The following is a 14,306-nucleotide window of genomic DNA, read 5'->3' as shown; positions in this document are numbered from 1 at the left end:
CGGGCCGTCATCGAAGCGGGGGCGGTCCCGCTGCTTACTCAAATTCTGAATCATCCTGATGAGAAGGTGAAATTTTGCTGAGTTGTAGCGATTGAATTGGTTGATTTTGAATTTCTTAGTTCAAAGATTTGATTTTGTTTTGAAAAAAACTAGAATTAAGGTGAAAATTGATTAGTGACGAGCGTTGTTTGATTTAATGTTATACAATTTGGATGTTTATTTCGCAACTGATATACACACAGCACAACCTTCCATTGATTAGCATTTTTGAAACTGCAAATCCCACCTGAAGGTCACTTTAACATATACATATGAAATGTACGAATCTTCAACATGGCCACATTAATTGTTGTTATGATGCAACTCTTGCCCACAATGAAGTTCTAGTCAGTCAATGTTAGTTTGTGAAATCAATGTAGCAGCGTTTTACCCAATTTTTGGGGGGGAGTTTATAGTTTTTAACCAACCACAAGGTATCAGCGCCACATTTCGAAGAAGGTAGCTCAAGCGGTTTAGAGTTGTCCAATCCTTTTCTTTCTGAATGTGCATTTCTGTGTTCACTGCAGTGGTAAATTATTATACTTTTGTTTAACAGAGAGCTTCATTAAGCCTTGGGACAGCCTTCTATCCTTCTCGTTTTAAGATTTTGGTGAAGCCATCCCAAGGATGGTCTACCTCATCACTTTGTTGATGTGCCCAAACCAACCAATGTGATGTCAGTTCCACCTCTTAGCCTTGCTTGATATATTTCGGCCTTCTTTTACTCCAAGCACTGAGAAATGTCATATATTACAAAGTTATCTTAAACTATATTACAAATTTTTAAGATAGTTACTTTGTTTAATCCATGCTTCAATTGAGATCTTTCCTTGTATGACTCAAAAGTTTATATTTCTTGCAACCACTTGATTCGTATGCAAAGATTTTCAAATCTCTTAATTACTTATCCAAAGATAATTAAAGTTTAGAGCTCAAGATGAATGGGGCCAAGCCATGGAGTTGTCATGAAATTTGAAACTTTTCTCTTATGATCCCTTCTCAGATAAGCTACATACTACTTCTGCAAGAGCCCTTATGTGAATGGGGAGTTTGACATAAAAGAAGAACGCCAAACATGTGAAATTTATTTGTCTATCAGCGTCTTCTGATGTAGAAGCGTATTCATAAAGGTAGGAAAGTGCCTTGGACCCCAATCTTTTTTTTTTTGTTTCCATGGTAAGGGGAAAGTTGAACCCCCACACATACTATATTTGCAAGGATGCCCTCTCCACTCATCATCATATCTAACAATTTTCCATTTTGAATTTTTGACCTAGGAGCCACTGGAAAATCTTCATTAAGATGTTCTTACAGAAAAGACAACTCCATATGTAGTCTCTACACCCATGCTATGTCATGAGGACTTGCTAAATGATAGGTGTGTGGCATGATGACTGTAAGTTTCTGCATTGAAGGACAAGACAATAGTATCCTGGATATTGTTTATGACAGCGAAGCCAATACATGGGTATTTTTTTCAGTACTGTGATGACGATTATTGCCATACCAAAGAACTGTGCTTAGATGGAAACCGAAGGACTTATTATTTCTAGTCATTTATGGCTGAGGTCCTTTTAGTGCATTATCACATTGAGTTCATAAATTCAGTAGCTAGGTTTAGTTTCAACTAGCAAGGCATGATGTTGCATTAGTTTGAGTAGAATTTGAGATGGAATGCACTTCTAATTGTAGTTGAACCTATAGCTTCCGTATAGTGGTAACTGTTAATCTTTTAGATCAATTTGGTAACATAATTTTGCGTGTTGTATTCTTACCTGTTCAAGCCCTGAGGATGGTGGAGCCAATGTGGTAGCATATTATCGATAGCAAGATATTTTGTTGTTGCTCTGGACAATGTTGCGCTTCTGAGCACCAGATGTAGCGCCCAGGCGCCCAGGCATGTGCTCAAGCAACTTGTAGACTTTTTTAGCAAAGAGAGAGGAAGGATTTTTCTCAAAGATTCAAAGTCCTATCCTCACAGTTTTATTTGAGATGAACTTGGATCAAGTTTCGATTTGATCCATCATAAACTGACCTGTTCACTCTTTTATGGTTAAGCGGGCATTAAACTTGTTTTTGACAGCGTGAGTCCATGTTAGCAGCCAATATTTGCCTAGGCGCTTTAAAAAATTAAGCGGGCGGCCTAGTTACCGCTTAGGCCTAGGTGTATGCCTTGCAGCTGCCTAGGCGGACGCCCAAATTTCTTTTTAAACAAACACTGAACTGTTCTGGGATATTATATGGTTTGGTTTTGTTTTTCTATTCGGATTGTCCAATTGCTTATATTTTGTTTTTGTATAGATCTCTTGGTGTCATTGTTATTCTGATTGTTTCACAGGTTATTGATACTTTTACAGGTTATTGATGCAGGTGCACGTTCTCTTAGAATGATCTTCCAATCAAAATTAGCCCCAAAGCATAATGTGCTTCACGAAAAAAACATGAATTTTCTTCTTTCACTTTTGAACAACGAGAATGAAAATGTGAGCGAGCTTGCTGCTAGTATTATATCTCACTCTTGTGAGAAGTATTTAGAGCAAAAGGCCCTTTGTGATGTTGGTGTTTTGGAGAGACTTGTTAGTCTACTCAAAGGTTCACTTAGTCAGAGGGATTCTTGTTTAGATTCTATAGCAGCAATCATCAAAAATAACTCTGAGGTTGCTACAAAATTCGCATGCATGAACTACGGAAAGGCTCTGGCTTCTTTAACTGAACTAGTACAGGACAGATCTCCTCGTACAAGACTACTTGCCTCTGTGTGTTTGATTGCAATTGGACGCGCTTCTCCATGCCATGCCCAAGCTCTGCAAACTAAAACCAAATTGATCCTCACCCTTGTTGAACTTCTTGAAGAACCTGGTCGAGTTGGGGATGATGCTCCATTTGCGCTGTCAGATCTGGTTGCTGGCGAGGAGGAGTTACATAAGCAGGCAGTTTCTGTCATTGCTATTGAGAAACTTTGCAACTTTCTTAAGAAGGGTACAGTACAGGCCAGACGTTTTGAGGGAATATTGCTTTCATTAGCTGAATTTTGCTCAAAGTTGGAAAAATGCAGATGTCAGCTTATGTCAATGGAGGTTTGTTATTTAAGAAAACTGTATGAGTATATTTATCATTTATAAGTTCTTTTGTTTGCGCAATATATAGTTACGTCCTCTTTGTCTAGCTAACACCATGTTAGCTCAGCTGTCCAGTAATATTTTTCTGTTTCTTTTGTTAGGATAACATTTATGGCTGAGTAATTCCACTTCCAGACACAATCTACATAACTATTAACTGATTTATAATTCACCTATTCAGATGGAAACGTCTTAAAGTTCTTCTAACACGAGTTATCAATTCCATAGTATTTGCTACTTCTGTTGTATCTCTATCTGAAACTATAATGGGTTTTTATCACCTAGGAATTTTCTTACCTTACGTTTAGACTCTTAAGCCTCTCTGCTTGTCGTTATTTCTTTTTGATGTATTTCTTGCTGATTTTGACTTTCTGTACTTCTACTGCATGTGACTGATGGGAGCTATGGTCATATGGGATGTTTAGTATTGCAATCAGATGACTATGTTTGATAGTGACTATAGGTTATTTACTGAGGTTTAGCTCTATTACTGAAAAAGATAGTTTGCCTTGCAGGAAAATTCTAACTATTGGTCTTTCCCATTTCTAAAAAACCCATTTAAATACTTTACCCTTATTATCAGCCTAATGATGGAATATAAGAAAAAAAGCCAAGAATTTAGCAGGGATAGCAATGTAGCAATCAACAAAGTCCTAGGCAAAAGGAATTTATATGTTCAAACTAGCAACTGTAGATCAAACTTGGCTCTCATGTTTGTGACACTGGAAACTTTCAGATAATGAATTTCCAGGAAAAGTTCCAATTTCCAAAATTTTTCTGAACACATTGGATTTCACACTTTGCTTGCATTAGTGCTTATATGGCATGATGACCTTATCTTCTATGAAGTTTGTTTGAAGCAGATATGTGCAATATGTGAAGACAGATTATGAGCTTTTCTCCCATCTATAAAGCCTCAAAAGCTATGTATTATTACACTATAAACTTGAAAAAACTTTGATGTCTCCTTACTCTTGACGATCCTCATGGAAGGGTACAGTCCATGAAATTTTGGGTAAGAGATTTATAATTTCCCCCTTTGTCTTGCTTTCACTCGGTAATTAAACATTGATAATGTAGATACTAGTGAATTAAATGAGTTTGGCATTGATAAATATGGAGGTGACAATTATAATTAAGGTGGTGGCAGCAGTGATGATGTTGGCCGTCTAATTAGAAGGTAATTTCGTAGTTGCGATGATGATGCTAATGGAAGCTAGTTGCAGCACAAGGATGATGATAATAAATTAATGAGAAGATGCTAGTTGGAAATCATAACAAATGGTGATTAGTGGATATGATGATGATCTTGGTGATGGGTGGTGGCGTTATGGGCTCAATATAGGATCTTTGTAGGATTCAAAAAAGCGTTGAGTTCTATGATTTCCTTTTGGAAATGAGCAAGAAGCTATGGCATACTCATCCTTATGGTAGGTAAGCTGAAATCTGGCAAAAGTATAGCTTGCTTCACAGGAAATCTATAAGTTAAACCTTCCAAATATGACTTTTATCTTTCCAAAATTTGTTAACTCTTAAAATGACATTTTTTTTATCATTTATGGCAGGATGTTTTGTTATTATTGCTATGCTTTTATGAAAGTAGTACCTAGAATACTCGATAGAGTCGAAGCTTTGAGATTAATACTCAATACTTCAAGGATGAATATCTGCAGTTCGTTTATGCTCGAATATGTTTGTTCTGCTGGATAAGCTTATAACAACAAGCATCTAATACAAGACTTTCAAGTTGGACCGTCAAATAAAATTTTGACTTCCATCTATGTCTCAATGGTTAGCTTCTAATGTGAAAAGATTTTGCTTTGTCTAGTTCGAAGTTCATGCTTCCATCCTTAAGAGAATTTGATTACTGAGAATTCCTTGAACTTTAAGACCTTGTTTATGAATTAGAATCTGTTGTCTCTCATGCAAAATGTACTTCCCAGAATAAAATTTTTGCATCTATTTAAGACCTTCTATGGATTCTTGCCTCCTGCAGACCCTGCCGCTTTGATGCTTAGCATGACTTCATATTTGCTTTCAGCAGATAAATGAATTTTGCTGACCATAAGTGCATCACATAACATCGGAACTCTTCATGTGCTCTGCAAGCTGACCATTCTTTCAAGGGGTTGAATCATGGGCAATTTTTTTGCTTCAGAATCTTTTTGTTTACCCTAAAATCTGCTTTAAGTGTATGTCTGGTAAAAGTTAGACCTGGATTGCTCTTATATTTCTCAAAGTCCCTTCCTATTACACCAGCAGCTGTGGAGTTCTCGTTAGACTTGAGGGTTGTATATTTTACTGAAACAGAAACAATTCACACGCCACTGTATATAATAATACAGCTGTAACATAATGTTGTTGTTCATGATTCTTTTGTCGACATTTGTCAGTATATTGTTGCATTGATTGCACAGGTTCTTGACGTAATTACTGATGCTCTAAAGCATGATTCTGCCGGTGTACGTGTTGCTTCGTGCATTTGTTTAAGGAGCATTTCTCGTTCTGTTAAGGTTCGAGGCATAGATCACTGCTTTTTCTTATAGACGCTCAGTCCAAATTATGTAGCAATTTATTGATCAATCTAGATTCAGAATCTGAGTGCAGGCAATTTCTCCACTGAATCGGTTCTTGTTCCCTTGTTCCAGCAATTGAATGACTTTTCTACTTCTGTGCAGGTAATGTAGTACTTTTTTAACAAATGCAACTATATATAGATTTATCATTGACGGCTAACACTTTGCATGCTAAGACTAAACAGTAACAATATGTTGTGCTTTCTGCCATTCTGAAATAGGCGATTGAATTCTTAAACTTTTATGGGATTTTTTACCATTCAAAATACTTACTTTAATAGAACATCTCTAGCACTCATTCATTAGTTATTATTGCTTAAGAATTCAGCTGAACCTGACTTTTATAGGCAAGATTGGTTCAGTTTATGATGTAGTCAACTTTTAATAGCTCAGATCTCAACTGCATCATATGCCTTTGGTCAATGCTTAACTTATCATGGCCTTATGCATCATTTCATAACTTGGTGATGTCTGAAAAATTGCTGTGACATTTTTCTTTTCCTCATGCACTGAGGTTAGAACTATGATAAATCTCATGGCATTTGATTGATAATCTTGCACTGAGGTTAGAAGTAAACACTATATATGACAAATCTCTTAATTTGGTTTTCTTAATAAACATTTGATATTATAACTTGATGCTGAAGCCAATATCTTATGGGATTTTTCGATATTAGTCCCTTAAATATTGCATATCTTGAAATTAGTCCCTTAAATAATTGAAACTGCTATTAGGTCCTTCAGATCTTAAGCTTTTTGAATTTAGTCCCTCATATTATTGAAATTGCTATAAACTCCCCCATTTACTGAGTCATTTCCAAATTAGTCCCTCCAATTAATAGCATAAATAGCAATTGGAGGGACTAAATTCAAAAAACTTATGAGAATTGGGCAACGTGATAGTCGATAAAAATAGATTTTACTGGATAAAAATAGATTTTACTTCTCTTGATTGGAGGGACTAATTTGGAAATAACTTAATAATTGGGAGACCTAATTGCAATTTCAATAATTTGATGGATTAATTTCAACATAGCTTAAGATTTGGGGAACCTAATAGCAATTTGAATGATTTGAGGGGCTAATTTGAAAATATGAAAGATTTAAGGGACTAATGTTGAAAAATCCCATATTTCAACCTAATTTTGGGTGGATCCTGAGCTGAAGTTGCAAATGGAATTTTAGCAGAAACTTTAAAACCATGTCTTGATCACACCGCATGGATGTTCTAATCACACCATCCCTCTAGTATTATGTTACAGAACATGATATATTCTTTTAAGCAACCTGTGTATAGAATTTACCACAATGTTTTTTGACAAAAGGTGTTATGGTCTGGCTCATCCTAAGATGTTGTGGATTGAGGCATGAAAGTAGTTACGACCTGTACTCAATGCAACTGTCAAGCAGATCCTCATAGATTGATTCATTATCACAACAGCACTAACTCATTTGCCTGTTTCGATCCCATCTATCCTAACCTAACTCATCAGCCAGAGCTTTTACTCTCCCGCACTTTCTTATTTTACTCTTTCTTTCTTTGGCATTTGGTTGGTTCATTTCCTAGGGTATTTCAGATTTTGATTTATACTTGATGTAAATGCCTTTAAGTTCTGGACATTTTTGTATTTTGCATTTTCTCCTTCTTTCTTTACCTTCAACAGTCTTGTGCTAAGAAGCCAACCGATTCAAAGTGTATGAGTCTAGCATCAATATTTCCATGTGGAAGGATTAGAAGGATTTAACACAATATCGGTGCCTTCATTGTTGCCTAACATCAAGGAAGTTTGACTAGAATATTGCTAACTTATATATCAATTACCATACAGCTAACTTTCATGAAATTTGACTCTAGCAAGTATGTATATGATCAAATTTAGCAAACAAGAAGAGATGACATTATTCCTTAATCCTCTCTCAATACACTCGCTCATTATTTGCTTCAAAGTTTGACCAAGTAATCATTTATTTATCGTCCTCCTTAACGGCCCCTGCCACTGATTTGCGTACTGTTTGATGATGTCGCTAACTGAACCGACTTTGTTGACTTGACGCGTTCATTCCTCACTTTCTTTCTCTAGGGATTTTCTTTTCTTGCAAAGCAAATTTCCTTTGATCTCGATTTTTTATTCCAATGGGAAATGAGGGAGAAGGAGGAGTCTGCTCGAGGAGAGCGTCATGGCAGATCCGACGCGTGGAGCTGTTCTGAGTAGTCTTTGTCTTTAATTTTCTTTCTTTCTGTGCTGTAGGATACAAAGAGCAAGTTGTATTTAAAAAATTGTACTAGGAGCTGTTACGGATCAATATACCATTTTTTGGAAGATAACCTTATGTTCTTAAGAATTTTTATTGTGTGCTTAAAATGTTGTTGTTCCATTTTGTTGATGCAATTGAAAGTTTCCCTATTTATGTGTTTTTTCTTGCTGATTCTATAGTAATAGATGATGGAACATAACCACTAGTTTATTGTTGTCATCTTTATATTAAAAACCTTTTTTCAGCATACATATTATACCCTGCTTACTCATATTTATTATTTTTTTGGGTCCCTCCAGTGCCCCTCTTAGATGTATACCTTCAGTGTCCAGTATTTCCCATTTTGTTACTCCTAAACTCTTATCTCTGACCCTGCCAAAAATTGTAATCTGTTGTAGGTTGCAGCTCTTGACGCCGTTTGCAATTTATCAACTGATTTTTCCCTTCAAAAGTCCCCTTCTATTCAATTTGGGGGAGTTACACTACTCGTTGAGCTATCCAGATCAATGGATTCAGTAATAAGGTTGAAATCTTTATGTGCTCTGAGAAACCTGATGTTCCTCGGAGACAAAATAAGTAGACAACATATTCTTATGGAATTGACGGTATCAACCCTGGCCAGCCTATTGAGTGGTAATTTCTCAAATTGCACTGCTCCTACTTTCTAGTGAAACAATTGGATAAATATAGAAACTTATCTTTGTCATGTTTTTCTCTTACAGGTTCTGAACCTCTCATTCAAGAGCAAGCATTGGCATTCATCAGCAATTTTACTTCTGGATGTCTTGACAATATCGAATATGTGATCACAGAAGATAGCAATATTATAGCTGTTGCTGTGAGACAATTGCATACTGTTTCTTCACCAGAAGTATGTGTCCAGGTCTGTGAACAGTTTTCCCCTTGTAGCTTTTTTCAAATTCATTTGCTTCAGTAAACTGTGAAAGGGCAAGAAGGAATACCTTCACTTCATCCTATTGTTGGCAAATTTTACTTTGATACAGATATGTCAAAAATAAATACGATGAGCATGCATCCAGTTAATTTTTTTAGGTAGTAGTTGCTAGAATATTCTGCAAGCATGCGGTTATGAAACCTGCATTTCAGGTACAAATGTTGGTAGCATTTCATGATATGTAATGTAGCCATGGAGGACCTGATTAGAACATTAGACATGAAGCTAGAGGGTCGCAATTGCAGGCACAAATATCGTGAAGGCTTTTCCCATTATTGACACCTACAGTCGTCTTCAGTTCCTAATTTACCTCTGAAGTCCTTGCAAGTCCATGTCCCCACCTCGAATAATGTAAGTTGGGACTACACCTCACCCACCATTAGCTCTGTTTATATATCAGATATATTGAGAAGATTCTTGAATTGGTCCAGAACCATCTAAAAAGTTTACTGTGTAACCAAGTCACCCTCTGCCTCAACTTCTTCAATCTCAATTTTCTCACTAGTTCCCTCCAGAACTCTTAGCACATGCTTGAAACCTTGCATGATTCAAATGATAAGAACTCATGACCCAACATCAAATTCAGCGAGAAGGGTGAAATATGAAGAAAGCTTCATGCTCAACTTTCTCTTAGTTTGATACCCATTATCAGGGTTCATAAATTCTTATATCCACACCCTTTCATTCCTCAATGATGGGAAGAGCTTGGAATCCAATATCACGTGCATCAGTAGGATGAGATCTTTACAACTTCCAAAGTCTTTTCTTACTAGTTCTTTTTCTTCCTTCACCCATTGCCTTTTGATTTAAACACGGTAAACACCAAATTTTTATGGACCGTGTGGCTAGTGTTGAGGGTAAAATCATAGGCCAGAAGGAGAAGGAAAATGAAATGAAATTTGCATGGGAGGGACGGAGAATAAGAAATTGGTATTACCTGCCTAATTACTTATCCTTCTGGAAAAGAAACTGATCTTTCTCACATTATGGAGTTTACTTATAATTTTTTTTCCAGGGAATGTTTCTACTAAGCAACATAGCAGCCGGTAACGAGTCTCATAAGGAGGCAGTAATGAACTACCTTGTTCCCATCCAGGCAGACGGATGCACCGCTCCATTCATTATCAAATTCTTGCAGAATAAGCACAATCTGCTCAGAACAGCTGCTGTATGGTGCATAGTAAACCTCACACATCCACAGAGTACAGGTTCAGCTTCTCGGGCTGCAAGGCTCCAAGATGCTGGTGTTATTTCTCAAATTAAAATGATGGTCAATGATCCATTCTTGGATTGCAAGGTCTTATATCTTTTCAAGTTAACTTTATCTTTAGGGTTAATTATGGGTAAACCCCCTGTAAAATCGTTGTTTTGAGCTTTCTACCTCTATACTTTTATTCTTGCAGATAGCCCCCGTGAGTGAGCTTTTTTTTATTGACTCTTTCTCCCTCTTTGTAGAAAGAACAATTTTTTTCTTCTCTAAGGGTAGAAGTGTCAAATAGATTTTCGGTTGGGGGGATCTATCCTCTAAAATAAAACTAGAGGCCTAGTAAGTTCAAAGCAGTGATACTGCAGGGGGTCTATCCACAATGAACCCATACATTTTATCTATAGGTTTTATAACTATATATTATTACATGTTTTTTTTCCTCTTGTTGCAGTTTCGAGTCAGGATGGTTCTTGGGCAGTGTGCGTCTTGTGAGAGCAACTCAATATGAGTTTCAGTTTTGGCTTTTGCTGTTGTATAGTTCGAAAATGCATTTGCTTCGAACTGTATTGCATCTTATTTAGATAGATTTCTTTGTAAGTGGTTCTTTTCCCCTGGTTAAATTTCACTTGGAAATTATGCTTATATCTGACTCCAAACTTATTTGCCTTATGCAATGTGTATATCCATAACTAATTTTGCTGGTCTACGCAACTTCAGCATGGAATGTCTCGTCATTCCTCACGGCCTCATAATGCATCCTTCCTACTAACATAATGTGCGGGCCTACATGCAAACATAAAATTATTATGTTTCTTAGGCCTCAAATTAGCCATATTTTTTTGTCCAACTTTGTCAATTATAACTCATTCTGGTATGATAGATCTTTTATATTTATTATACATATACAATAACCTATATATTCATGTTAAGTTTGTTGTATACTCCCTTAACATTTTGAAAAAGAAAACGGGCGAACTTTTCACTGAAGTAGTTTATACATATGTAGAAAATGTTATTCTGATCTGGAAACATAGCCATCGAACTATCAGCAAGATGTAAACTTCATGAATATGAAAGCATATAATGTTCAAGAAGTATACAAATGCAAGTTTTGGTGTCATTTTTAATCAGTACAGCTAACTCCATGCCATCTTTTTCTGCAGGGAAATTGCGCGTCGTGATGAAAGCACACCCTTCTGAAATTACTTAAAGAGTATCGTTTGAAGTAATTTTTGTCGTGTTTTATCAGTCACTATATATCGAACCCTATGTCTCTCTGTCGATGCTCATCTTTGTTGTCCATAGGATTCTTGTTTTTGGTCATTTCTGTTGTTTTTCAGCAGAAAATATCATTTCATCATATATTTTTGAGGTTCCTTCAGCAACCGAAAACTCCATAGAAATTAACTGATTTTTTTAAACTCTCTTCAGTGGCTCTGCGCGCGCACAACCGGTAAGTTCTGAAGCGACTTCTTACAGCATTCATCCAATTTCTGACCGCAATCAGTTGCAATGTTATCCGTATGATCTCACGGGGTTCTGAATATTATTTAACCACGTTTTTAATCAATAAGGACCCTGTCGGCACAATATTTTTTTTTTGCGACTACGACAAAATGAGTCGAGCCTTATTTTACTTGTCTATAAACTAGAAACTTCGATATTTATACGCGACTGCCTCATCAGATAAGATAGTGTGGCATTTTGATATTCATATTCCTGCTCGATATTGAACCAGACACAAGCCATTCGTTTCCATACGCCTCTGAGTTTTAAACCATTCGTCGTTACCACATACAACGTATCTCCTCTCTAGATCCGCTGTTCTACTTTTTGGGCGTTAGAAATCAATTCTGTATTTACTCAACCCTGTGGCGTAGCCAGGATTTTATCTTATGTTATTTCATCATAGTTGTGTTTATTCTAAGTAGCAAATAAATAAAATAAAAATAAACATGTATAATATAGGCAATTCAGGGGGTATCAGTGACAGGGGATCAATGACGCCCTTGCCCTTGGACGCTATGCGACCCCNCTGATTATACCTAGGGGTGTTAACGGAGCGGATACGGCTCGGATATGGCACTTACCATATCCATATCCGCTTACCCATCTCGGATACGGATACGGATTACGATTTGGCATCCCTAATTATACCCCTCATTTCTGTAGATTCCCCTTGAATGCAGCTGAATGTAGAGAAGAACAAAGAGCTCGTGGTTTATTATTTACAATGAAAAAAAATTACGCCCAACCGCACCGTCGAGTACAAAAACGGATCACTAAAGAACTTCAACAAACTGTTCTCTTTTGCTTTTCACGGGGGGCAAAAAAAAAAAAAAAGAAAAAAAAGAAAAAAAAAGAAAAAAAAAGGAACTGGAAATCTTTAAAAAGAAAGCTCAACTAATCCCTGGTCTTGGCGTTCCCTTTGACACAGGACTTGACAAAGCTCTTGAGCCCCTTCCTGTGTTTATATATATATATATTATATATATAAGTTCAACTTTGTAGAATCTTAGTAACAACATTAATGAATATGTGGCTATCTTTAAGCTTTACCCTTGAAATTTTCCTGTTCATTTATTAGCTGAAGTCCAAAGTCACTCGTCTAAAACGCAATAAACAATCAATACCCATATTTATATACTGGCCATATTGGTGGCAATATATTTTATGTCTAACAAAAAACATTTCTACGTCATATAAGCTACAAAAATAATGAAAACATAACTCTATATAGCACCACGGTCCATATATACATGCGAGTTACTTGAGGCTACAGAATTGACAGGGGGGTAAACAATTGAAGCTACCTTTAAAAGTCTGCTCTCTAGTTGATCCACCCTCTCAATAAGACTCCCCTTCATCTGCGTCTCCACCACCGCATCATCAATCGGCCGGCACCGCTTCTCAATGCTCTTCGGCGTCGAGTTCACCGACGAATTCCCCCCGTCGCTCATCGTGGTCGTCGCCGTCCCGCTCGACGTCGTGGAGGCACGCGACAAGTTCCTCACGTCCATCCTACCCTTGATCTCCTCCAAGTAGCTCATCATAAGATCAAGCCTCTCGACTCGTGACAGTATCGGCAGAGGCTCGGCACTTGTTGCTACGGATGTTGCCATGGTCATGACCACGTACAGATTCTAGCTGGATACCGAGATTAAGACGGATGATGGTTGTCGTCGATGTATTTATGGACGTGGACGGGGGTGGGTGTGAGTGGCACGTGTCGCGGGTGTCGTTGAGGTGAGGGGGTTGGGCTGGTGACACGTGTGGATGTGACATGAGTTGGGAGAGGTTGATTGTTTATCCTCTACTAGTTGGGAGTTATACGTGCTGTGTTGCATGTGTACTTGTGTGTGGGATGATGGTGTTTTGTTGCGTGGAGAGTTGGATAAAATAATGTGAAGACAAAGTAGAATTTTTTATTTTTGTTTGATGAGTTTAAGCCTTAAAGATTATGTGGGCCAGTTGTGGGAGTCGTACGTGCAATGAGTGATGATGGGGATAAGGATTAGTTGAGGGTTTCTGAGAGTTTCGAAGTTTTGATGTCAGCATTAATTAGAATTTCATGGGAATTAATTGGACGAGTATGAAACATATCTATACGTGTAGAAATTGCTAATGGTTTTCGCCTTTCCAAACGATAAGGGGATAATTGGGATTGAACTTCATCAAGGGCCTATTTGCCACGTAGGAAGGACTAAGGAGCTTGTAGTAATTTCTGAAAATTATGAAGTATAAAAGTAATGGAAAAGTTATCGCCTTTAATTATTACCCTCCATTATTTAGTAAATGATTAATTACGTCACGATTACCATATCGCGTAATTACACAGGTAACCCTGTGTTTGTATATTTACACAAATAATTCTGAGGTTACTGATTTAGATTATACAGGTAACACTGACGACTAATACTAAGGGGTAGTTTGGTTTAAATCCTAAAATCATAGGAAATTGAATCTCATCAAGAATTACAAATCCCTAGTTTTTTTATACATGCCTTGAGAATTCTAATTTTTTGTTTGGTTCAACAGGATAATAGGAAAGCAGATCCTAGAATTTGTAATCTCTTGTTTGGTTTAATTAAGCCTAAAAATAGTATGTTCACCCGCGTGGTTACACCATACCCGTAGTAGCAATCTCAGTATTA

The 14,306-nt window shown here is 37.0% G+C and overlaps 2 protein-coding genes across 3 annotated transcripts; one reads left to right on the top strand and one right to left on the bottom strand.

The window, feature by feature from the left end:
* On the top strand, positions 7-11,478 carry LOC109819644. 2 transcript variants are annotated; one of them, XM_020385430.1, is made up of 10 exons: positions 19-66; positions 1,043-1,169; positions 2,397-3,116; positions 5,576-5,671; positions 5,753-5,836; positions 8,389-8,623; positions 8,713-8,873; positions 9,961-10,242; positions 10,604-10,745; positions 11,316-11,478. In XM_020385430.1, exons 3-9 carry the CDS (start codon positions 2,427-2,429, stop codon positions 10,658-10,660), a joined length of 1,605 nt encoding a protein of 534 aa, XP_020241019.1. In that variant the 5' UTR covers positions 19-66; positions 1,043-1,169; positions 2,397-2,426; the 3' UTR covers positions 10,661-10,745; positions 11,316-11,478. The 2 variants fall into 2 exon arrangements, with proteins under 2 accessions (XP_020241020.1, XP_020241019.1); XM_020385431.1 differs by lacking the exons at positions 1,043-1,169; positions 10,604-10,745; positions 11,316-11,478 and adding an exon at positions 9,098-9,296 and having other exon boundaries at positions 7-66; positions 9,961-10,050.
* On the bottom strand, positions 12,754-13,293 carry LOC109822909. The gene has a single exon (XM_020389176.1). The coding sequence runs from the start codon at positions 13,278-13,280 to the stop codon at positions 12,885-12,887; it is 396 nt and encodes a 131-aa protein (XP_020244765.1). The 5' UTR covers positions 13,281-13,293; the 3' UTR covers positions 12,754-12,884.

The sequence above is a fragment of the Asparagus officinalis genome, chromosome 8 (assembly GCF_001876935.1).
Source record: "Asparagus officinalis chromosome 8, Aspof.V1, whole genome shotgun sequence".
Classification (NCBI taxonomy): domain Eukaryota; kingdom Viridiplantae; phylum Streptophyta; class Magnoliopsida; order Asparagales; family Asparagaceae; genus Asparagus; species Asparagus officinalis.
Note: the sequence above shows the minus strand (reverse complement) of the source record. Positions and strands in the feature narration are given on the sequence as shown.